The sequence below is a fragment of the Apodemus sylvaticus genome, chromosome 2, assembly GCF_947179515.1.
Source record: "Apodemus sylvaticus chromosome 2, mApoSyl1.1, whole genome shotgun sequence".
NCBI classification, from domain to species: domain Eukaryota; kingdom Metazoa; phylum Chordata; class Mammalia; order Rodentia; family Muridae; genus Apodemus; species Apodemus sylvaticus.
Window position 1 is genome coordinate 14,910,757 of NC_067473.1, and position 27,252 is coordinate 14,938,008.

General features: G+C 35.4%; 1 protein-coding gene across 1 annotated transcript in view; it reads right to left on the reverse strand.

Annotated features, from left to right (window-relative positions):
- Nucleotides 1–27,252, reverse strand: part of Sema3e (semaphorin 3E) — a 234,502-nt gene that overhangs the window by 91,755 nt on the left and 115,495 nt on the right. Inside the window, exon 2 of the mRNA XM_052173130.1 lies at nucleotides 18,232–18,392. Within this exon, the coding sequence (XP_052029090.1) occupies nucleotides 18,232–18,392 (161 nt within the window). The remainder of the gene's footprint in view (nucleotides 1–18,231; nucleotides 18,393–27,252) is intronic.

The following is a 27,252-nucleotide window of genomic DNA, read 5'->3' on the forward strand; positions in this document are numbered from 1 at the left end:
GTCTGTCATTTTATGACTTCGTTTATTGATATGAACAAATTAGAATGAAGATCATCAGTAACTCAGAATAATGCCTTCTAACCTTAACATACTTAGGAGATAAAGCAACTCTTCAAATGTTATCATCCTTCCTTATGCACTTTATTATAAAATGATGATTTCTTTAAACTGTATTCTGAGTACATATACTACATATGCTCTTACATCTTCCTAATGATTTATTTCCAAACTCACTGCTTTGATGGCAAATCTCTTCAACATTTCTATTTATCTTCTGATGACTTTTATTCTAGACTATCTTTCCAATCAGGTAGGAGAGACAGAGACAAAATTTTATACAAAGTAAAAGGGAAATTTGTTCACTGGTCAGGGAAAAGAAAATAATGTCTCTCTGGCTAAAATTCAGATATTTTTTCTGACAGCCTGCTCCTCTGTCTAAAGACAGAAGATTTTGGGGGCTTGAGATTCCTTAAATGAAATCATCTACTGTTTAGCAGTGTCTCCTGAGGCTTCTAGGCATTGCTGCTAGTGGAACCTAACCTAGAGACATTGTTCCCTGCTATTTCTAACTTTGTCTCTTGCCCCTGGAGGATAATGCTTTATGAGTAAGTATATGAAACTATACAGGCTAACTTGTCTTGAATATGATGTAAAACCTCAGGCCTGTAGCAGTTTGGATCAAACAAGAGAGTGTATCATGTAGTGGTCATGACAATAAATACTGTTTCTAAATTTTTCGGAATAAGTGTTGGTCCTAGAGCAAATCTACTCAGGGCAATTATTCTAAAGATGATAAATCCATTCTTGCAAGCATGTTTTGCAAAGCGATTCTGAACTAAAACCTTTCCAGATATCTTTTTCATCAGACGATATTTCTCTTACTTTAATCCCTCTTGACATTCTTGTTTGTGCAAACACTACAAGGATTTATATACTTAATTTTAGCTCTCTTACTGCAATCCAAGGAACAAAGCCAGTGAATGTCACATGAGTCCATGGTTTAGACTGTCTATTTATTCAGCATCTGATGACTGGCACCTTTATCACATTCCTTATAAAGACAATCCAGCTAAAAAGATCTCACTGTGAACTCTGAGAGATCCAGTCCACAGACATGAAAATATATCAACCAAAGTCAACTGAAAAGTAAAAATCTCCAGGTTTATCAGGTAGGGCAGGGTGTGGGAAGGAAATGCTGCAGCATAGTCACAGTGACCCCAGCTTCCAAATATTGCTAGAATCATAACTGGTAAATCACAATAGGATCACAAAGGAAAAATGATTAAATCATTCTAATTAACGAGAGAAGGAAAAGAGATTGGTTTATAAACACTACAGCAAAGTCCATGCATAGGAAATGTTTCCTTAAAGTTTGGTTGTTCTGGGGTTGATTTTGGAGGGATTTTGCTTGCATGTCTTAATAGCTTAACATTCTCAAGACTTTATACAAAAGTTAACTAGAAGACAAAATAAGACAAAGTGACTTCAATGAAAATAGAAAGTTATATTTTTAAAGTCATCATGTATAAACGGTCTGCCAAGCTGGTAAGGAAAATTGTTCGTTCATTTGCCTTGGCAGTCCGGATGTCTTTTGGTTCTGCTCCACAGTTTAGCATCCAAAAAAAAAAAAAAAAACCTATAAAACTAAGTTATTTCTTCTGCACAAAACAATTTTAAAGGCAGTTAAACAACAGGGTGTAATGTTGCTTCCAAATTCTCTGTACTAAAAAAAGTACAAAAAAGTAAAAGGTTAAATATACATCATTTTATCACAATACTTCTGATGTATAAATCAGTCACCCCCTGCACATTAACAACCATTTACTGTTCTCACGCATATCAAAGCAGGAATATAAGATGAAATATAAATTAAATTACTAAGTCATTTTTCTGGGCTCCCCATTGAGTTTCATAATTATACTGGGATTAAGGATTTAACAGCTCACTGTTGTAATACACTCAGCATTAGTGGACCAAAAACAAATTAACAAAGATAGGATCATTTAACTATTTTAAAATGCCTGCTATACTTAAAAGTAAGCAAAATGACTCAGCCATCATAAACTATATTCATAGACCTAGACCAAAAGCATACAACTATGATACTATTATAATTTCATGCAATGTTATACTAAGATTTTCAATATTTTAATTATAAATGCTTTATAATTTGATTTTACTGTCTATATATTTTATCTATGTACAATAAAAGGAATCATTACTATAAACTTAAATTATATATGTCATAAATATCATTAAGAGAAAAATGTGTGAATATAACACATTAAAACAATTCTAATGGTTTATAAATGGTAGTCCTTAACCTCACACACATTATCACTCCTAGGGCTTTTGCCTTTGCACTTAATTATAATGACTGTCATTATCCAAGTTGTTTATAAGTCATGATTATGATCTTTGAGGCTCCAGATAAAATCAATACTTGAAAGGCTTATTTTCCAAAGTATTTGGACTCAAACAGAACTTTCCCATTACACAAACACCAATGACCTGATTAATGCCCTCCTTTATGGTGCAAAACTTTCTCAATTGCTATCATTAATGTGAATTAGCCTCTAAAATTTCATATGCAAATTATATTTTAATGCTTTCCTTCCACTCAATCAAAAACTAAATTTAAACTACATGATTCTTTTTAACCTTGAACAAATGAGAAAATTGTGTATAGTTTTTTAAAATAGAATTTTCTAAGGACAGTCATAAGTACAGATATCCAAATTACACAAAGCAATTTTAACTCAAAAGCAACAAAACAAGGCTAGATTTAGAAATTTAGAGAGCAAAATATGTTTCCAACATATTCTTAACTAAAGGATTATTGCTAAATATTGGTTAAATAGTGACTTCATAAAACATAGTTTATATAAAGAAAATATTCCTTGTATAAAATATAGTTTACATAACAAAATATTTTTGATGTTTCAAAGGAAAACAATAAAATTTTATGTTTTAACCTAAAATTGATGCTATCCAGAGGGTAAGTTTGTTTCACAGGAAGTCATAGTTATTGTCTTCCTGGAAGAGAATACTACAGGAGGTAAGGACAGAACACAGATAATCCACGCCAGAGCCTCCTAGGGCCATCATCTCTGCTCTGCTATAAGTAATGAAAAGCAGTGAAGTTCCTTGTTAGTTCCTAAGCCTGTCTTCACCAACAAACTTCTCCGTCATTTCTTAAACACTGCTAAGCTAAATGGCAGCTCAGCAAGGCAAGGAAGAATAAAAGGAAGCTACATCATTGGCAAAGATGCAGCCAGGAGGCCTGATGGCACACAGAAGGCCAACAGAGGAGACAAGGGTAATTACAGAGATCTCGACATGGAGTCCAGTGGGAAGAGCTGAGGCTTCTGAGATAGCCATGCCTGATCTCCTGGTCTAGATACTACTTACTAGCATCATGTCTCTGTTCTCTTCTTCCTTTCACTTACTCAACATGCTGCTGCTACACAAACACAAGTGAGCTCTGATTCTGCTTAAGCTTTGCTGCCGTTCAGAACGCTCCAACCCCACTGACACAGACTGTAAGATTGTGTCCTAGCAACTGACCAGTCAGTTGTCTAAGTGAACCATTAGTAGCTTCATTCCCATCTTCTCCTCCCTTTGAGTCTTGCTCTCATCTGTATCTCTATAATGCCTGCTCTTTTTCCTACATCTCACTTAGAAATGGTGACACATTAAAATCGGATACCATAAAATCATACTGATGACAAGTATTTACATAGCATTTACTATGTTTTAGACAGTAATTAGACACTACTCATTTAACCTCTCAAAACAGGTAAGAAAATGCTTATTCTGTCTATGATTGAAAACTATGGAGAAGGAATAAGAAGGCCTTCATCAATAATCTATATTAATATTATTAAATAAATAAATAATAATCTAATATTAAAATGGGACTCCAGGCAATCTAGTTATAGAATCTGTGGGTTTGCTATTATATTGTCTAACACATTGAGATTTTCTATAAATTACACATTAAAGCACTAAAATATTGATGTTCAGTCTTGAGATTCAATGAATTAACAACATTCAATATTAATACAAAACAAAATGTGTTGCTGCTAAGCAAGAATCGCTGGTTGGAAAATGTAACATGACATAAATTATCACTATCTTCTCTGGTTTCATCTTGACATTACCAGAACAATAAATATATTTGAAGTAGAGTGCAAGAATGTATATGTATATGTGCATATACATTTACATGTACATGAATATGGTATATGGTCTATGATATATATGTATCATCAAATCATCAACTATATATTTATAGTTTCAGACAAGGTAAATCAGAACTTCTTCCTCAATACAGAATTGAAATTGAAAAATGATAGGAAATATGACAAAACTTGTCTAACATTAAGCCTGAGGAACCCTGATTTTCTGTGAATGGAGAACAATCTCAGTACAGAAGGCGTGGATTGAGTACTATCATAGACTACACCTCCTTAGAAGGCCAGGGAAAAGGGTTGCTCTGTAAGCAAGGGAAATGTTTTTTTTTTTTCCTTTTCATTTCTCTCTTCTGTCAATGTTAGTGTCTTGATACTGTCACATCTGGATCAGAAATCTCAAGATGCTGCAATACATTTCACCCACAACATGTTTTTCTCTATTTCAGCTAAACCTTCTCTTGGACTCGACAGTTTTAGATTTTTTTTTCCTTCAGACAGTGGAAGGTTGCCTAGCTATTAAATTTTTCTTAAAATCACTGATGAGATGATGGGAATAGAGTTGAAATCTAAAAATTCTGACATCATTTGGGGGTATTTTAGAGACTTTTGGAAAGAATGATATTCAAATTTTAGCAGTGGCACATTCTCAAAGTAACTGGAATTGTAAATTGTCTTAGAATGAAAAGACAGATTTAGCATGAGAATTCAATTTTATTTTTCAGTGAAAGTTAAGTGTGCTTCGTGATTATAACAAATATAAAGCAAGATAATATTTAAAGAATAAAAATATTATTGCATGCTTAGAGAAGTATAATGAATAAAAGAGTTTTTTTTAACAAAGGCAATTCCTAAAAAACTATATAACTCAATGTGCCTATTAAGTGGTAGATTCTTGTGTGTAAGTGGAAAAACTAAGTCCTATGTGTCCAAGTAGTTCTGTTTAAAATAGAGGAACACTCCTCCACTGCTGGTGGGGCTGTAAGATGGTACAACCACTGTGGAAATCAGTCTGGAGGTTCCTCAGAAAACTGGACATGAGACTTCCAGAGGACCCTGATATACCTCTCCTGGGCATATACCCAAAGGATTCCCCAGCATGCAATAAAGACACATGCTCCATTATGTTCATAGCAGCCTTATTTATAATAGCCAGAAGCTGGAAAGAACCCAGATGACCCTCAAAGGAGGAATGGATACAGAAAATGTGGTATATTTACACAATGGAATACTACTCAGCAATTAGAAACAATGAATTCACAAAATTTTTAGGCAAATGGTTTGATCTGGAAAATATCATCCTAAGTGAGGTAACCCAATCACAAAAGAATACACATGGAATGCAATCTCTGATAAGTGGATATTAATTAGCCCTTGAAGCCCTGAATACCCAAGGCACAAATTGCATAACAAATGACTCCCATGAAGACGTATGGAGAGGGTCCTGATCCTCGAAAGGATTGATCTAGCATGGGAAGGGAATATAAGGACAGAGAAAAAGGAGGGAGGTGATTGGAGAAGGGATGAAGAGAAGAAGGTTTATGGGACGTATGGGGAGGGAGAATCCGGGAAAGGGGAAATCATTTGGAATGTAAACAAAGAATATAGAAAATAAAAATATTTAAAAATATATTTTTTTCTTTTTTCTATTGGACATTTTATTTACTTACAGTACAAATGTTATTCTCTTTCCCAGTCTCCTTTCAAACCCCATATCCCTTCCCCCTCACCATGCTTCTATGAGGATGTTCCCACACTCACTCACACTCACTCACTACCGCCTCCCTGCCCTCAAATTCCCCTACACTGGGGCACCAAGCATACACAGGATCAATGGCCTCTCCTCCCATTGATGCCCTACAAGGTCATCCTATACTATAAATGTGTTTAGAGCATGGGTCCCTCAATGTGTACTCCTTGGTTTGTGGTTTAGTCCATAGGATCTCTGGGGGGGGGGGGGGGTGTCTGGCTGGTTGATATTTTTGTAACCTTCCAGTAAGGTTACAAACACCTTCACCTCCTTTAGTCCTTTTTTTAACTCCTCCCTTAGGGACCCCATTAGGAACCCATGCTCAGTCCAATTGGTGGCTGTGATCATCCACCTCTATATTTGTCAGGTTCTAGCAGAGCCTCTCCGGAGACAGCTATATCAGGCTCCTGTCAGAACGTACTTCTTGACATCTACAATAGTGTCTGGGTTTGGTGACTGTACATGGAATGAATCCCTAGGTGAGGCACTCTTTGGATGATCCTTCCTTCAATCTCTGCTCCACACTTTGTCTCCATGTTTGATCCTGTGAGTATTTTGTTCCCCTTTCTAAGAAGGACTGATACACCGACACTTTGGTCTTTCTTCTTCTTTAGCTTCATGTGGTCTATGAATTGTATTTTGGTTATTCCAAGCATTTTGGCTAATATCCACTTATCAGTGAGTGCAAGCCATATGTGTTCTTTTGTGATTACCTCGCTCAGGATGATATTTTCTAGTTACATCCATTTGCTGAAGATTTTCATGTGTTCATTGTTTTTAATCTCTGAGTAGTATTCCATTGTGTAAATTTACCACATTTTCTGTATCTGTTGATGGACATCTGGGTTCTTTTCAGTTTCTGGCTATTATATATAAGGCCACTATGAACATATTGGAGCATGTGTCCTTATTACATGTTGGAGCATCTATTGGATATATGCCTAGGAGTGGCATAGCTGTATCCTCAGGTAATACTATGTCTAATTTTCTGAGGAACCACCAGTCTGATTTCCAGGGTGGCTGTACCAGCTTGCAATACCACCAGTGATGGTGTAGTGTTCCTCTTTTTCCACATACTTGCCAGAATCTGCTGTCAACTGAGATTTTTACCTTAGCCATTCTGACTGGTATGAGGTGAAATCTCAGGGTTGTTTTGATTTGCATTTCCCTGATGACTAAGGATGTTAAACATTTCTTTAGGTGCTTCTTGACTATTCCATATTCCTCAGTTGAAAATTCTTTGTTTAGCTCTGTACTCCATTTTTAATAGGGTTATTTGATTGTCTGGAGTCTAACTTCTTTAGTTCTTTGTATATATTGGATATTAACCCTCTATTGTATGTAGGATTGGTCAAGACCTTTTCCCAGTCTGTTGGTTACTATTTTGTCCTACTGACAGTGTCCTTTGTCTTACAGAAGCTTTGCAATTTTATGAGGTCCCATTTGTCAATTCTTGATCTCAGAGCATAGGACATTGGTGTTCTGTTCCTGACACAGAAAATTTCCCTGTGCCCATGTGTTCCAGGCTCTTCCCCACTTTCTCCTCTATTAGTTTCAGTGTATCCAGTTCTATGTAGAGCTCCTTGATTCACTTGGACTTGAGCTTTGTATAAGGACATAAGAATAGATCAATTTACTTTCTTCTACATGCTGGCCTCCAGTTGAACCATCATCATTTGTTAAAAATGCTGTATTTTTTTTCCACCGGATACTTTCAGGTCCTTTGTCGAAGATTAAGTGACCATAAGTGTGTGGGTTTATTTCTGTGTCTTCAATTCTATTCCATTGATCTTCCTGCCTGCCACTGTACCTATATCATGCAGTTTTTATCACTATTGCTCTGTAGTACAGCTTAAGTTCAGAGATGGTGATTATGCCAAAGTTTTTTTTTATTGTTGTGAATAGTTTTCACTATCCTGGGTTTTTTGTTATTCCAAATGAATTTGCAATTGATCTTTCTAACTCTGTAAAGAACTGAGTTAGAATTTTGATGGGGATTACATTGAATCTGTAGATTGCTTTTGGCAAGATGGCTATTTTTACTATATTTATTTTGCCATGAGCATGGGAGATCTTTCCATCTTCTGAGATCTTCTATTTCTTTTTCAGGAACTTGAACCAAATTGGAAAATCTGGATAAAATGGACAATTTTCTAGACAGATACCAGGTGCCAAAGTCAAATCAGGATCAGATATACCATCTAAACTGTCCCATAAACCCTAAAGAAATAGAAGTTGTCATTAACAGTCTCTTAACCAAAGAAAGCCCAGGACCAGATGGTTTAAGTGCAGAATTCTATGAGACTTTCAAAGAGACCTAATACCAATACTCTTCAAGCTATTTCACAAAATAGAAACAGAAGAAACACTAACCAATTAGTTCTATGAAGCCACAATTACGGTTATACCTAAACTACACAAAGACCTAACAAAGAAAGAGAGCTTCAGACCAGTTTCCCTTATGAACATCGGTGCAAAAGTACTCAATAAAATTCTCGCAAACTGAATCCAAGAACACATCAAAATGATCCTTCACCACAATCAAGTAGGCTCTATCCCAGGGATGCAGGAATGATTCAATATATGGTAATCCTTCAATGTAATCCACCATATAAACAAACTCAAAGAAAAAAACCACATGATCATTTTGTTAAATGCTGAGAGAGCAATTTGCAAAATTCAACATTCCTTTATGGAATTTTTTTTTTTTTTGGATGTGGTTTTTTTTGGAGACAGGGTTTCTCTGTATAGCCCTGGCTGTCCTGGAACTCACTCTGTAGACCAGGCTGGCCTTGAACTCAGAAATCCGCCTGCCTCTGCCTCCCAGAGTGCTGGGATTACAGGCGTGCGCCACCACCGCCTGGCTCAACATTCCTTTATGTTCAAAGTCTTGGAAAGATCCAAAGCCCATATCTAAACAAAGTGAAAGCAATATACAGCAAACCAGTAGCCAACATCAAGCTAAATGGAGAGAAACTTGAGGCAATCCTACTAAAATCAGGGACTAGACAAGGCTGCCCACTCTGTCCCTGTCTTTTTCTTCCTATATTCAAAGAATAAACAGGCTGAGAAAGAAATTAGGGAATCAACCCCCTTCACAATAGTGGCAAATAATATAAAATACCTTGGTATGACTCTAACCTAGCAAGTTAAAGATCTGTAAATTATAATTTTTTTAGAACTACATAATTTGACCACTGGTTCTCAGTAAATAGATCTAAGGTCTAGATATATACATTACAGTTACCTGGGTTGATTTAAGGAGCAACACATAATTCTCAATTCACTTCAGGGGTGAGGTCAAGTCATGAACATGTTTTACAAAATCATTAAATGTTTACAAATGTGATGTAAATAAGGTTAAATTATTGGCACAAGTCAAACAGTATTAGGGGCAGGAAATGCACACGTAAGAATTAAGTAAAGTGGTAGTCACAGAAGGCAGATAAAATTAACCTAAAGGAAATTAGAAAATGCATTTTTTGAATGTGGTTTTGACAATAAATTCTGTAAGATTTCTAAGAGAGGATAGTGATAATGATTTATGGTATTGTTTTAGATTTAATAATATATACATTTTTTCATAAACACACACACACACACGCACGCACACACACACACACACACACACACACATACACTTGTTCTTACACTGTCTGTGTGTGTTAGCTACTTTTCTATTTGTGTAATTAAAACATCATGACCAAGGTAACTTATACAGGTAAGATTTATTTGTGGCTTACAGTTTCAGAAAACTAAAAGCTATCAAGATGTTGTGATCAAAAACCATAGCAGCAGGCAAGCAGGCATGGAGATGGAGCAGCTGAGAGCTCACATCTTAAACCACAAAGAGCATGAGACAGAGAGAGTATTAATCTTCCTCCTACAAAACTAGGACTCCTGATCCTTTTGTTCTACTAACTAGAAACCATGTGCTAAGACATAGGAGCCCATGGAGGCTATTCTCAGTAAACTACCACACTATGTTATTTGACTTACATACACCTTCATAGATGGACCTAATTCGGACCTTAATGTAGGAGCCATTTTATCATGTAGATTGGCCAGTACATAGTCAATCTTAATTCAATGTGGGAATCAAAATTATACAGAAGAATGAGAAAAGACCAGGGAATCATCTGTAGTAGTAGTAGTAATAATAATAATAATAATAATAATAATAAACAATGTTTAGAGATTTAAGGGAAATGTGAAAGTATAATCATGAAAGGAAGAATAAACAGAAGTGGTCAGATTAACTATGTGTTGATGTGAACAAGCTGAGATTAAGTGTAACAGTTTTCTATAATCTACCATTTAATCTGGAATATTCACTCTAATATTGCTCAGAAATCTTAGAGTTCTATATATCTCAGTAATCTTAACATTTTCCTTGGTGATCCTATATGTTTATTTTATACCTGTTAGTATTACTGGACATTCAACATATGACTGATAGCAACAGGACTCCAAAACATTAAAAACTCCCACACAAAAGGACATCTGTCTGATTTTTATAAAAATGGGGGATATAAAAATATAAATAAGGATTGAAAATAATCAGTTGTAAAGACAGATAAGCATAGGAGAGTTCATATCACAAACAAAACAAATGTCACCTTATCAGGATCCTCTAAGGGTAACAGGGGAGGAAAGGGACGAAGCCTCACAGAAATGGTTGGTTAATTGCTGACAGTTAAGATCAAGATATTTGATGATTTCAATGATCCAAAGGAAGATTAGTAGTTGCTCATCTTTCCTGGGAGAACATCAAGGCTAATCCATCATGACACATCCTTGTTGACTGATGACTATGGTCACAATGGGCAACTGACCCTTACCCTGGGTCAATAATCAATACTTAGAGTCACATCCCATAGGGCTCTGTATGGCCCCTAATTTGACCTCATCTTTCTAAATGCCTTAAATCCTTTTGTTAAATTCTCTGGAATACCATTAACACATTTCTCCTAATTTCACTATTTTTCCTCTTTACCTTCCTCTAATTAAAACCAATTTACCTCTTGAGACCACTGGCTCCTTAGCAGCTACCTCTAAGGATAGTGATGTTCTTATTCTGGTTAAGATGTTTCTATTTATTTATTTTTTGCCTCTTTTGGTCTAAATATTGTCTAAATTTTCTAAATTTCTCCCAATAAAATCCTGAAAAATAGCAGTGAAAAGAAACTTCTACTCAGAAGTTTATAGAATCATGCTCATAAATAGCATCCCTACACTCTCGCAGTCATCTCAAATCATCCTTTGGTACTCCTTCTTCTAAATGGTGAATTCTCTTCTTTTTTTACCTTCCTGTCTTTCTCTTCACAAACATGACTTTCATCTATCACACTCGCCAGTCAGTTCCTGATTCTTAATTGTCTCAATTATCTGGTTTTCCAAATTAAGGATGACTTCATTCTCCTGCCCTTCAGCCTAGTTCAATAGCTACTAAGCCCAACTGGCTACTGAGCCTTGAGGTACAGTGTGTTATTGAGTTTTCTTCTTTAGAAAATATCTTTTTGGCCAATTTTTCTCCATAACATCCTCTATACTCTTCCCCACTTCAAGATGCTTTATTTTTCTTGTTGCACTTATCTTATTTGATATTATAAAATGTTATTTTATTTTCTTACTATTAGTTCTAAGTTTTATACTGTATATCATCCCTATTAATGTTGTTAAGATCATAATCAAATAAAGTAAAATAATATGACTAAGATGGGATTTGTACTTCCAAAAATAGTAATGTAGTTTGAGGCCAGCCTGGTCTACAGAGCGAGTTCCAGAGTGCGTGGCCTATAGCCAAAGCTACACAGAGAAGCCCTGTCTTGAAAGAACAAGGCAAAAAAGAACATTTGGGATGTGGAGACCAGTGAGGATATGCAGTGAACCTTCACTAGTGGGGGGAAGATTTGGCAAAGTTATCTTCATTACTCTTCATTTATAACTGACATTCATGTATCATTAAATTAGTGAGTCTACTTCTGCATACAGTCTTTGGATGCTTTCCTGTATTTGTGTAGCAGGGTATGCATTCTAGAATGATCTTAGTACTACCACTAAATTGAAAAAATAGACCCCACCCAATATCATTTGACCTTAAATATAAATATGTTATATTTATATGATGGAAAATATTCCACAGTCTCAAATAATAACTACTATTTGTTTTATACCTAAAAATCTCACATGGTCTTTTATCAAAATCAATAAATGTTGTATTCCCATGGGGGATTAAAAATTGCCTCTTACAAGTGTGCAGCAGAGGTCAAAGGAAGTGAAGGGATTCACCTAATGCTCCATATACCAAGTCAACATTTAAACTTCAAAATCAGAACTAGGCTTCCTGGTTGCCATTCTATCTCGTTTAACTGCAAGGAACTAACAAGAATGCTGAGAAGATTAAATCTACAAAATAATACTAACTGACCGAAAGCAAGAAACAGTCCTGGAAATTACAATATATTCTTGCATGTCATTTTTTTCACAACTCAAATTACCCAGACTAATAGAAGCAATGTATAAAGAGTGCATAATAAAATAGTTCTGAAGAGTAAAAACAAAGAAAAGTACCTACTTCTCTTGGCAGAAGATAGAGATTAGTGATACCCTCATCTTGTGGAGGCTAGTGGTTATTATATAATCTGAGGAAGTGGTTCTCAACCTGTTGGGTTGAAAGAGTTGTTCATGGGGTTGCTTATTAGTTACCTACATATCAAATATTTACATTACAATTCATAACAGTAGCAAAAGTACAGTTATGAAGTAGAAATAAAAATAATTTTGTGGTTGGGGGTTTCCACAACATGAGGAACAACATGTTACAGCCTTAGGAATGTTGAGAACCATTGCTCTAAGGTATCTGAGATACTCATTTAGTTTTATTTATCACATTTCTTACATCTTAAATATATTAAAATTAAGAAATGAAGAAGTAAGATGTGGTGATAATAATAGACTTTGGGTATATTTTCCAAAGTGCTTAATCTAAAGAACAGAAAAATGGATGTGGTTTAATAGGTAGATATACAGCTAGGCTATGTGTTGTGTTTGGTGGTGGTAGAAATGTTAATGGGAGGGTCTATTCCTGCATATAGGTGATCAGATTTCCTTAGCGTAATACATTCTCTGACAGATCCTGGAAACATTTCTTATATTATCAAGTCATTGGAGAATATTTGTACACTATTGGAGGTAATTTTCTTTTGTGATAAAACATAATGATCAGAAGCAGCATATAGAAGGAAAAAGGAATTTGGCTTTATGGATTCAGAATGATAGGAGTCCATCAGGGTGACGAGTCATACCAGCAGGCAGATATGTTCTCCAGAGCAGGAAGCTGAGAGGCTATATTTTACCATAAGCAAGAAGCAGAGAGACCAAGAGACATAGCAAAACAGTGACAAAGAGACAGACAGACATACCCATACATATACAGAAAGAGAGAAAGAGACAGTGACAGAGACAGACAGACATATACATACATACACAGAAAGAAAGAGAGACAGACAGACAGAGACAAAAAGAGAGGCAGAGACAGAAAAACAGAGACAAAGAGAACTGAAAGCAGGATACATACTCTCAAAGTCTGTCCCAGTGGCATACTTCCTCAATGAAGCTCCCCCTCTTACGTCTTCCCCGATTGCCTCATTAACTGAGGAGAGAGTGTTCCATTGCCTGAGCTAATAAAGGATATTTCTCATTCGAACCACCACACATGCTATTGGTATCTACTGGGTAAAAACTGTGTATGTATTTCAACATCCTAAAAACTTAAGACTACCACCCTTCCTAATAGAAATGGTTTAAGAGATCAGAAGGTATAATCCACATGGTGACAAACTAGGGATAGAGAAAGTAAATCAGAAAGCAGTGAAAATATAACTGTTGACGTTTATCCAATCAGAAAGTCAGTGGGAGACCTGGCTCAGAGACCACTTAGTTTTTCAGAACTGAGACCACTAAAGAACTCAACTTAAGCCCATTCCTTTTAAACTGCTGGTCTGTGAAATGTGCTTCACTGTGATACTTCTGTAAGCAGAAACAGTGGAACAGGTCTTACTGGGTCACCAACAGTTGTATTACTATCATTTGTCTGAATCAGGCAGGACAAGTGCAGAATAAAAAATGTGCATGGGAGAAGTTACCTTAGGGTCAAGTATGTGTAAACTCCAGTGCAACTCCTTGGGATCTGTCCCTGCTGTGGACCTGAAGCGGCCACTTGGAAAGTTGATATTTTTGTTTGAATCAACTACATTATAAAGGCTCTAAAGAACATGTAATCTTTAAGCACCACAAAATCAAGATGTTTCCTTCAGTGCAGAAGACATTCAATTTAATAGTGCTATAAAATACTTTCATTGGCTTCTTTGCTAGATGTGCCCTGAGGCTCAATGGCCTTATGCTACATGATTGTCTCCCTGAGAATCAGTTCATAAAACCCTGGTATGTTCCAGGTCCCCTACTCTTATATTATTTTCACGGGTCATTTCCTCCATTAAAATCTCATCTTCTGGCATTAAAGGCCTGAGGGTACAATTAAGCCAAAACAATAAATGAGAAATAAGAAGAAGATCAAATTTTCCCTACTCGGAAGGGAAATCGCATCAGGGTGGTGACTGATGCAGAAGACAACAGCTGAGGAAAATCACTGAAAGACTGTGTCCTAAGATGCCGATTTTAACTTTCAGGACCTTCTGATGAGATGACCTGATCCAGTCCGAAGATTACAGTGTAAGAATCAGGTCTGTAATGTAAATACGACTCACAGTCTACAAGGCTAGAAGGGAACATCTAAATTAGAAATTACCTTCTGCATTTTGAAAATGTATTTTTATCTTATGATGGGATATGGAGTCAAAGAGCTATGGGAGTCAGTTCTATCCTAAGTCTTCCAGAGACTGAACATGTATTGTCAAGTTTATCCCACAAGCTTATACCTGCTGTGCCATCTCTTCAGTCAACAAACTAGCAACTTTAATAGAGATTGATCGGGCTTCATATGATATTAATTTTGTTTTTTTATAATTTCATGTGTGCATAAAATGAATTCTGGTTACTTTCCCCTCTATCCTCTCTCATCTCTCTCCTGTCTCAATACCTGTCTTCTCATCCCTACTGCATCCATTCCAATATTCATGACTTTCAATTTGGTCTTGTGACCACTTAATTTAACAAGTGCCATCTATGTGCACTGAATTTCACTGGAGGTTGATGGGATCCCAGCGGGTACCCAGATGCTGGCAATGAGTCCCACTCTCTCTGAACCTATCAGTAGCAAATTGTTGAGCAGTGGGAGGTAGAGCCTCTTGAGGTCCTCATCAATCAATGCTTGTATGTTGACAGATTTATTATTATGAGATTTAATTTAATTCTTGACTCTACATTATAAATTCCATCACAGAAAATCTGAGTAAACAGGAATATAATTACCGAGAGTGACCTGGAAAGAGAGAGAGAGAGTAAAATGTGAAAGAGACAATCCAATGAGTAAGAGCATAATCTAGAGAACTCAGTGGGAAGGTCATGTGGGTGTATGTCAATCCGGGTGCAAAAGCATTTAGAGAAGAAGAGGGAAGTCAATATGCTTATTTGAAGTCAAATGAATTCCATTGGTTATCCAAAACAAGTGGTCAGCCATGAAATAATATACACAACTGAGGCCTTATATGAACTGAGTAGACTGTATTTACATATTTAGAAATATATATCACATAAAGTCCTTTTTTTATTTTTTTATTTATTTTCTGTATTCTTTGTTTACATTCTAGAAGCCTTCCCCTTTCCCAGTCCCCCCCATATGTTCCATAAATCCTCTTCTCTCCATCCATTCTCCTGTCTTTCCCCCTCCCTTTTCTCTGTCCTGATACTCCCCTACTGGGAGCTGGATCAAGCCTTTCCAGGATTAGGGCCCTCTTCTTCCTTCTTCATGGGAATCATTTGATATGCTAATTGTATCTTCAGTATTCAGAGCTTCAGGACTAATTAATATCCACTTATCAATGATTGCATACCATGTGTATTTTTTTGTGATTGCGTTACCTCGCTTAGAATGATATTTTCCAATTCCATCCATTTGCCTAAAAAAAATTCATGAATTCATTATGTTTAATTGCTGAATAGTACTCCATTGTGTATATATATATACCACATTTTCTGTATCCATTCCTCCATTGAGGAATATCTGGATTCTTTCCAGCTTCTGGCTATTATAAATAAGGCTGCTATGAGCATAGTGGAGCATGTGTCCTTATATTGCATAAAGTCCTTAATTCAATAACACCTTCTTTCTTTTCCTACAAGTACAAAAATCCACCTCACATATATTCTACTGCATCAATATATTTAGTGTTTGAATTTGGGTAGTATCTGTTAACTTTAATGAAGTTATATAAATAAAAATATTTTCATTGTATATTAGATAGATGATAGATAGATTGATAATATAGATGTAGATATAGATGATATAGATGATATAAATATAGATGATATAGATATAGATATAGATATAGATATAGATATAGATATAGATATAGATATAGATATAGATATAGATATAGATATAGATATAAAATCAAGGTTGACTTTGAACCTTTTCTCAGAATGGTCAAAGAGGGTGTGATTCAAAAAAATATAAGACTAAAGCCAAAAGGATGTGGCTCTAAACAGCTGAACCTTCACACAGGTGAGAGGTCCAGAGGTGCTCCACTAATTTATGATCTATATTATGTTGAAAGAAGTCTAATCTAATCTCTTAGATGATTGTGATCTAAATCCTCTAAGGGATGTATCAAAACATCAGTGAGAAACAATAACTAAAGCATTATATGAGACACAATTTTACTTTTCCCAACAAACAGGGATATTGCAGGACAAGAAGGAAAAGTAAAAGGAAAGAAAGGAGGAGGTGCGGAAGGGAGGTGAAGATGTTATTAACTATCTTCACTGTTCTAATAGTTCTAACATGCAATTATTATATAACCAAAAATTCAAGTCTTTGTTTATTGGGAAAATGAAGGACAAGTCAAAGGGTGCAGCAACAGGTGATGCAAAGAAGCTTGAATATCTCTAGTGAAAATGAAGAAAGCAAGTGTTGATCTCTTTGAAAGCTAGCAGATAGCACAAAAATCAAACAGCATCTCTATTAATGGGCAATACACAAATGGAGGCTTTCATGGCTGCAGCAAAGGAGGAAGGCTATGGTTGAACCCAGGAAGTTAAGAATGCTAGTTACATGCTCTCTGTCTAAGCTCTAGCAACAGATCCTAGTGCACACATCTTACACAAGAAAAAAGATCCCAAAGAAATGGCAAAACATTTTAAATTATTTCCTCTAGGAATTAGGATTTGGCAAAGATTAGGGCATTCTGCTTTTTGTCATCCTTTTTTTTTTAAAAAAAAATTTTTTTTTGAAAACACACGTACTTGGCCCATTTTGATGAACATAAAAATAAAGCATAAACAAAGTGGATTGTTTCATACACATACTAATGCCAGAAAATATGATTTAAATTTTTCCATGTTTCATGTAAAATTGATACATCTCTGAAAATGAAACCCAATTCTGTTTTGTATAAGCTGCTTTCCTTCCCACAGTTAACCATTTCCAACATATGATCTTACCTCTTGTGTTGCTGCTGGTGGTGGTGGTTTGTTTTGTTTTGTTTTGTTTTGTTTTACTTGTTTCATCAGAAAGTTTCTCTGTGTGTAGTCCTGGTTATTTTGAAATTCACTGTGTAAACCAGGATGGACTTGAACTCAGAGTCCCCCTGCCTTTCTAGTGCTGGGACTAAAGGCATATGCCACCAACCACTCATTTAATATTCTACTTTCTACCAAACTTAAGAAATATCCATCTGAGTTAACAGTCTTGCCAAACAAACAAACAAACAAAAAAACAAAATAAAAAACAAAAACAAAAACTATACCAGACAGTTAAACTGATATCTTATGTTTACACTTGGACATTAGAACAATACAGTCTACAGATACTGTTATTGATATAGGATCCTATACCACCCACAGGGGGTGTGGTGAAAAAGGTCACTCACTATCCAAGAAGGTCAAATCACAAGGAAAGTGCCTCTCTGCATGTCTTGATTCTTTGATGGGCTAGAAAATTCATAAATGAGGCTTTACAAATTTTCCCCAAATTTTTCCTATTTAGTGAATATTTTAGTTCAATTATGTAACCATTTGAAACTTTAAAGTGGTAGACACAATGGGGAAATATAAGCTAACACTCATTTATGCCACCCCTCTCTTCTTTCCCACTTTGTATTTCAATACCTCTCTGTAGCCATCGCTGACTCGTTCCAAGTTCAGAGAATAGACAAGGTCTCTGCCTCCCACGAAGAGCCTTTCTTGATACTCATCCAGCAGCATTGTATGGAGATCAAGAAATCCAAAGGGGCTTTGAAATATTGACGTCCTGTTCAGTTCCAAAAGCTCTGAAAGGAAAAGAGAGGTCTACGTTAGGTACACAAAAACTCAAAATGTTGACTATAATGCTTTTCTCAAAGCCCAGCTGTCACATTTGTTTCATAAATATGAATCCTTAAATTTAATTATTCAAATAAAATAAGAATTATCCAGTCAGCCCTCTCTGTCTATATGGATTCTGTCCTCGGTCTTTTAATACTATAATGTAAGGAAGTCCCAATACCTTTCTATAAACTGAGACTCTATTTTACTTATAACCGAAGCACATTCTTCCTTATTCTGTAAGTCATCTCTAGAATTTTAAGCTACCTAAAGTGAAGTAAATGTTTTGTGGAATGTTATTATACCTTATTGTGTGGAGAATAATGAGTGAAGTACTGGTATGTTCTGTGGAGGTATAACACTTTAAAAATTTACATCTTTGGAAACAATACCCACAGACACAAGGGAGTATTTGACCATATATTCATATGATATAATATTTGTGAACATTAAGGTACCATTTTAAAGCTTCTCTTTGCCTAACAAGATGTACAGAAAATATACCTACACAAAATATACCTACACAAAATATACACAAGTCTGTCTAGTAAATTCTAAACTATACCAACTAAGAAAAGTCATATTTCTACCTCAAACCGATATTGAAAAATCAAACCCAAATCAAACTGTACAACTCTGGCAAGAACAGAGTTGCAATCACAATTCTGATTACTCCTAAAACCCACTGGGTATCTGCTTTCCATGACTGTGATTCAGTCTATCTTCATGCATTCTTGCCTATGTTAGGAATTACAAACAATATATATTTGTGGTATGTATATTAAATTTAAGAAATCAGAATCTGGCAAACTCTCATGTGTACACTTGTCTGTTGGAGGTGTGACCTTTAATTTACTATGCCAGTTGAGTACTTAGGACTTCTAAATTGTACATAGGAGCTTTTGGTGATGTCAAAGAACAGTGCCCCTAAAACCAGGCTGAGTACATAATCGCTTGACACTCCTTGGGAAAGAGTAAATAGACAAAGTCGTCTCAAAGAATTTAATATCAAATAGCTCATAGAGCATGCAGATTCTTACTGACTGGGACACTCATAAGCAGTAAATGCAAGTATGAAATGTAGCACTGAATATGAAATTGCTTTTACTCTTTGTTAAGAATGTAGGAGTCGGTGGGGCGGGGGGTGAGATTTCAAGGCCTACCTGGGTTATGTAGTGAGATTTGTTTCAAATCAACAAAATGAAAACAAGAGAATGAAAAAGAATGTGTTTCTTATCCAGTTTTCTGCACAAAATTGAATGGAGTAGAGTTACCTTTAAATCTTTGGTTTAGATTAAGTAATATTGCAAAATTTTATAGTTCCATATAGACATCTCATATGAGATATTGAACCATTTACCCTAAGTAAAGACTTTTAGACTAAATCTTAAGGGTAGGCCTGAAGGGAATACCAGGTATATTTTTGGTAAAGAAAACTGGAATTAAAAAGAGTTTTGATAGAGATACGTGAATTCCAGAATAGAAAAAGTCCCAGTTATGAGTTTTTAAACTTATAAGTAATACTATCTTCCTTACTAGACATTCACCAGTTAGAAACTATATTTTAGGGCTGGAGAGATGGCTCAGCATTTAAGAGCACTGACTGCTCTTCCAAAGGTCCTGAGTTCAATTCCAAGCAACCACATGGTAGCTTACAACCATCTGTAATGGGATCTGATGCCCTCTTTTGGTGTGTCTGAAGACAGCTACAATGTACTCATATAAAAATAAAATAAATAAATCTTTTAAAAAAAGGAAAGAAAGAAAGTACATTTTAATATCATGGGAAAACATAGAAGTTCTTGCCTGCCATTATGCTGTTGTTATAAATGAGAGCTCATAATTTCACATGAGCCCTACCAAGTGGACTCTTTTTTCCATAAGAATTTCCCCCAAGTAGTCTGATAATTTGCTGATATTTACTATTTTCTCTGCATAATAAAAATTTCTCTAAAATGAGTAAGTCCAAACAAAAAAATTACATATTAGTTATTAACACATTTTAGGCTGTAGAATTGCTCAGGAAATTAAATTTCTTGGAAAAAAAAAAAGAAATGTATGAAAGGGCTCTGATATGAGATCCCTTGTCTGAACTGTTATCAGGGTTTATTAGATAAAGCCAGGATTGTTTATTGAAAATATGGAGTAGGAATGAGAATCCATGAAGTTATTTCATGAGTTAAGTCCATCTATGCAAGTTATTATTTGGTTTTGAATAATGTCATTACCACCTTATTACCTCTCCATATCCAAGAAAAGATAGATATTAATTTCTATTAATTTCCCACTTGCATAAGCTTAATATAATTTTAAATGATTAAATATTCTTATTTATTTGTTAATAGTAAGAAATGTCATTTACTTTGTCACCAATCATCATTTACTCTGATGGGTTAACCTCTTCTCTAACCCTTTTGGCTTGTCTATATCCTTAAAGCACCCAGATTCAAAAGTGCACTTGTGCTATTCTGGATAGAGATTGAGTGAAGCAAAACAAAAGGTAAGAATTGGAGTGTACATTAGCCCATGTAAATTATGTGCATGCTAAATTTCAATGACCATTACTATTTACACACGCACACACACACACACACACACACACACACACACACACACAAATGAGCTTCCACACCGTAATAATTTAAATTATCATAAATTTTATTTTATTAATGAAAAATTAGGCTACCCCAAGTTTAATGTCTCAAAAAGGTAAATGCTGCTACAAGGAGATAACACTCAGATTACCTATTAAAAAAGAATAATCAATTACAGCATACTTGTGCATTACAACCAAATTCTTACATACAGAATCTGAAAAAACAAATTGTAGTCCTGATCTTAGTTTGATCTTAGTTAAAGATCAGCCTTTGGAAAGCCTTTACACCTCTCTGGGTTGCAGTCTTCACAGTTTTATCCTTTGCTACCCTTATAATTTTTAATTGGTTGAATTAATTGCATTTGTACCGTGAAGGTGACATCACAGTATAAAAAAAATCAAATATGTCATTGAATTAATAAATAGTGCCTGTCCATAATGTTTTACTTATGATGTGAGATATTCAATTGAAAAAGCCTCTTTTCCAGAATCTAACCTTGCTCAAAGAGAAATATTTAAATTATTTGTTTTATTTTTAACATTTAAATGATTATACGATAAGATAAATGTTTTCTTATTATTGTTATAAAAATTTGAGGATGATTTATCCCTACTGATTCATTTTCTTCAGAAGAAATTGCTGCCAAAACTATTATGATACATAAAACTGAATGGCCTCCACTCATCTTAAGCAACAAGTAGAGGAATTTTATTTTATTAATGTAGAAACTTCCCATAATAATTTGTAACTGAGTTTTGTTTGGTTTGGTTTGGTTTGGTTTGGTTTGGTTTGGTTTGGTTTGGTTTGGTTTGGTTTGGTTTTTTCGAAACAGGGTTTCTCTGTGTAGCCCTGGCTGTCCTAGAACTCACTCTGTAGAACAGGCTGGCCTCGAACTCAGAAATCCACCTGCCTCTGCCTCCCAAGTGTTGGGATTAAAGGCATGCACCACCACTGCCCTGCGCTAAGTGAGTTTTTATATTTAAAAAAAATGCAAAGGGTTATATGTCAGGTTCTTTAAACCTTTTTTACATTTGGGAGAGATCAAATGTCTCAGTTGTTCCTGACTGTGATCATCGCATGGAACAGAACAGTCCCGGCTGTGGCTCACTAGGCAGCTCAGGCTTGTCAACAGACCTATCTTCTGGGAACCAGAAAGAGAAGCAGAACATATCCTTGCAATGGTTTATATTTCCTCACTCATTCTCATAGGAAAAAACCTGATTTTTTCTTATCATTGATCTTCCAATATGTTTAGTACACTTTAGCTGGTTTTCCTAAAAGGTAGTCATATATCAACCTCTTTGACTTAGCTTGCAAAAGTTGACAGTATTGATTATGAATAAAGATTTGTGCTTTAGACATACGTCTGTAAGAAGAGACCCAGACATTCTATTATTGAACTGTGTTTTGAAAGGATGTACCTATTTAATTTTATATTTATTCTGCATTAAGTCCACTACTTTATTTACTAATTTAACTTATTCACCTATGGACCTGAAATTTTAGATATAAATATTTTCAATTAAATTAACAAGTATACATTTACTTATAGTTAGACAAGTTAAGGAAAAAGGTAAACAAGGTAAAAGCAGATGAGAGGAATTACTGTAACTATAAAATATTCCTCTTGTATTGGACATATTGCTAAAATAAATCCTCTCCCTAAATTGACCTTAAACTCATCTATACCCAAAGAAAAAGTAACGGCAATATAATCAACAGAAGAGTAAAATAATGTGCATAGAACCATCATGAAGTGTCCAGGATTAATAGAAATTTCTACTAAGGTGATTTGGAGAGGAATGCTCAAAAATACCAGATGGACCTCTAATACCACAAATTAACAGGGTGTCACACTCCATAACTGCTCCTATAATTAAGTCCTCAATGAAAACCAATTGATCTATATAAAATTTAGCCCTAACAAAAGTAACTATACAACCACAGGTGGCCATGCTATTCAAGAACATAATTTTTGGAAAAATAGAAATTAAACTAAGTAATGCAAATTCTAAGGTAGAACGCTAGATCTTTGGGTAGCTAGAAAATGAATCAAAATCCATGTAATTGATATTTGAAGAAAAAGTCCAATTTGAGTTTTCTTTCTTTCTTTCTTTCTTTCTTTCTTTCTTTCTTTCTTTCTTTCTTTCTTTCTTTCTTTCTTTCTTTCTTTCTTTCTTTCTTTTCTCCCTCCGCCTCCCCCCTCTCAATACCAGTATGCTTCAGGGTACTGTTTTTGAGGTTTCTTCACTAATTTCCTCTTGTCTGAATATCGCTGTTAGCCTCCAATTGAGTGGTACTCATCACTGTATGATAATAGCTCCTCTACTTTTTAATTCAACTTCTCAAGACAAATGATATAATTGGCTCATGAATGTTTACACCTCATCAACAGCTGGCTTCTTCCAGGTAACTTTATCACCCTAATTGGCTCCAACTATTCATTTGTACTTAAGAGTGGAAGTCATGTGATGAACAGTATGGTCCCTATAATTAAACAACACTAGAGCAATCACCATGAAGGCTATGCTTCAATTCCACAGGCAAACCTACTCAATGACAAATGTCTTACAGTCTGTATTTCTCGGACTAAGTCAGTTAACTGGATGGATGTAGATATTAAGTATCATCTTATTGAATGTTGAAGAACAAACCTATCCTAAAATTGAAATTGTGTTTTTATTTCACGCATTTGAGATATTTTCTCTAATACTAACTGGATTCTCATAGTCATTGTCACTGCTAGAGAAAGAGAAAGGACTGGTCCCCCTGGGTCCAACCCATCTACTTCCTTCACATGCATTTCCTGGGAATAGAAATATGTTGAATTTTTAAAATGGGCATTCTAAACATGAAATCAGTCAACAAGTTAAAGTCTAAAGTTTGGTAAAGAGCAGAAAAAACAATTACTAGAAAGTAAAGAAAGTATATAAAACTTAATAAGAGTATTTATATATGATTAAAAATATGTATATTTTTAATATGCAGAAAATACTGTTTTAATGAAACCATTACTGTCTGTGTTCTATTTATAACATTTTAAATAACTAAGCATAATGAATCTTACTAAGAAACTGGTATAAAATATCAATTTTCATAAAATTTTAAAAATAAAATCTAATGAAAATATGACTCTAAAATTCTATGTATTTCTATATTATTCAAAAGTTCTATAGTGAACATAAGTCAATTGCTTAAAATCAGAGTTATATCTTAAAAGACATTCCATTTTTGTGCTGAAATTTCTTCATTCTAGATGGCCTATCAAGATGACAATAGGTGATTCCCATTTATTGTTGTCATGGGTCATCTTTAATGGCCTAGATATATATTAAATAAACATGACTGTCCTTCAGAAAACTCTACTTTCTACATGTAAAAATTGGAAATTATAGTAAATCAGTGCATGGCTAAACTTATTTGGTTGGCTTTGGTACAAAATTTACTCAAGAAGAGTTGGTTTTCAAGTTTTAGGAAAAAAATATACACACACACACACATAATTGTATGTATTTAACATCAATTAAAGCAAAAAAAGTAAATTTGAAAGAAAGTCAGGAGGAGTATACTGGGGCTTGATGAGAAAGGGGAGGGAGAAAAAATGTGCTCATAATATAAATAAAGGTCTTAAATACAGATTTTAAAACTGCAAATGAATCATCAATGTGATCTCAGAAACTTAGTCTCTCTACTGTTGCTAATATCAAAAATAACACAATTGTGGGATTTACTAAAAGTATGTTTTTTATTAATAATGATTCAATAAATGATACATTAAGTGTATATTTTATAATTTATTATAAGAATGTCTGATCGGGGCTGGAGGGATGACTCCATGGCTAAGAGCACTAACTGCTCTTCCAGAGGACTTGGGTGAAATTCCTAGAAAGGGAAATGCAAATCAAAACAACCCTGAGATTTCACTTCATACCAGTTAGAATGGCTAAGATCAATAACTCAGGAGACAGCAGGTGCTGGCGAGGATGTGGAGAAAGAGGAACACTCCTCCACTGCTGGTGGGTTTGCAAGCTGGTACAACCACTCTAGAAATCAGTTTGGTGGTGCTTCAGAAAACTGGGCATGATACTACAGGAGGACCCTGTTATATCACTCCTGGGCATATACCCAGAGGATTCCCCAACATGTAATAAAGACACATGTTCCACTATGTTCATAGCAGCCTTATTTATAATAGCCAGAAGCTGGAAAGAACCCAGATGTCCCTCAACAGAGGAATGGATATAGAAAATGTGGTACATTTACACAATGGAATACTACTCAGCTATTAAAAACAATGAATTCATGAAATTCTTAGGCAAATGGTTGGAACTAGAAAATATCATCCTGAGTGAAGTAACCCATTCACAAAAGAACACACAGGTGTGCCCTCACTCATAAGTGGATATTAGCCCAAGACATATTTCACATATGAAATGATGCCCAAGAAATAGGAAGAACAAAGTATGGACATTCTGGTCCTTCTTAGAACGGGGAACAAAATGCCCACAGAAGAAGATACAGAGACAAAGTGTGGAGCAGAGTCTGAGGGAAGGACCATCCAGAGACTATATCACCTAGTGATCCACCCCATAGACAGTTACAAAACCCAGACAGTATTATTGATACCCACAAGTGCTTGCTGAACAGAGTCATATATAGCTGTCACCTGGGAGGCTCTGCTAGTACATGACAAATACAGAGTGGGACACTCTCAGCCAGCCATTAAATAAGCACAGGGTCGCCAATGGAGGAGCTAGAGAAAGGACCCAGGGATCTGAAGGGGTTTGCAGTGCCATAGAAGGAACAACAATATGAGCCACCAAGTACTCTCAGAGCTCCCAGGGACAAAACCATCAACCAGAGAGTACACACAGTGTTACCCATGGCTCCAGAGACATAGGCAGCAGTGGATGGCCTTGTTGGAAATCAAAGGGAGGAGAGGCTCTCGGTCCTGAAAAGGCTTGATGCTGTAGTGTAGAGGAATGCCAGGGACAGGGAAGCTGGAGAGGGTTGATTGGGGAACAGGGGGAGGGGAGATGGCTTATGGGACGATTTTTGGGGGGGTGGGGGACCAGGAAGGGGGATAACATTTAAAATGTAAATAAAGAATATATCTAATTAAAAAAATACTTCATTCACTTAAGACAAAAAATAAAATAAAATAAAATAAATTGTAACAACAACAACAAAAAAGAACCTGTATGGTGACTTATAACTGTCTGTAATTCTACTTCCAAGAGACCCAACACCTTCACACAGACCTACGTGCAGGCAAAACACCAATGCACATAAAATAAAAATAAATAAATTATTTTAAAGGGGTGGGGCCTCATGAGTTAAGAGCACTGGCTATTCTATAAGGATTCCTGAGTTCAATATCCAGCACCCACAAGGCAGCTTAAAACTAACTATAACAGAACCTAATGCCCTCTTCTGATATGCATGCAGAAATGCAAAGCACCCACATACATAAAAGACAGTAAATAAACCTCAAAAAATCTCTAGTTGATGATGAAATTATATTGTTTCAGTAACTGAAAAAAAAAATTTTTTTTTTCTGGTCACAGCCTCACAGAGAATACAAGTTAGAATGGAAGCTCTCCTATAATTTTTTTTAACATTTTGCTTTGATATAATTATAAAGAAAACAAAAAGAATTCACCTTAATATCAATTTTATGTACCTTTAATTTGCATTTTCAAATAACTGTATAACAATGTGGTGATTTTCTCATGGCTTTTATTTATCAGTTTATGTCATATTCAGATTTATATATTTTATTTTTTTTTTTAGAAAAATAGTTAATTTCCTAATTAGCTACAGAGTTTCAAAATCTGTCGTGATGCATACTAAGGCAAAAAAAGGACTGGCAAGAAGGGGCTCCCTCTCTTCTTGAGGCCATTTCTCTCTGATCTTAGCCTCAAATACCCCATGGACTTGACATATTTACCAAGCACTGGCTGTATTCTTTATCCCCTACTGCTTCAAGCTGTCTGGAGGAAAAGAGACAAAATCTACAGGAAGAAAGGGACAAAGGGACTCTAATCCCAGTCAATCCCCACAAGATGGCATCAGTAATGGACAGGGCTGACTCTGCAGAATACTGGCATCTTGAGTTCTTTCTCCCTAAAAATAGCATGAATCACTTGGGAGAGAAGGACAAAGAAAGAAGACAGAACGAAATGTACCAACTCCGAGTTCATCCGGAAATTTTCTAAAGAGGGAACTA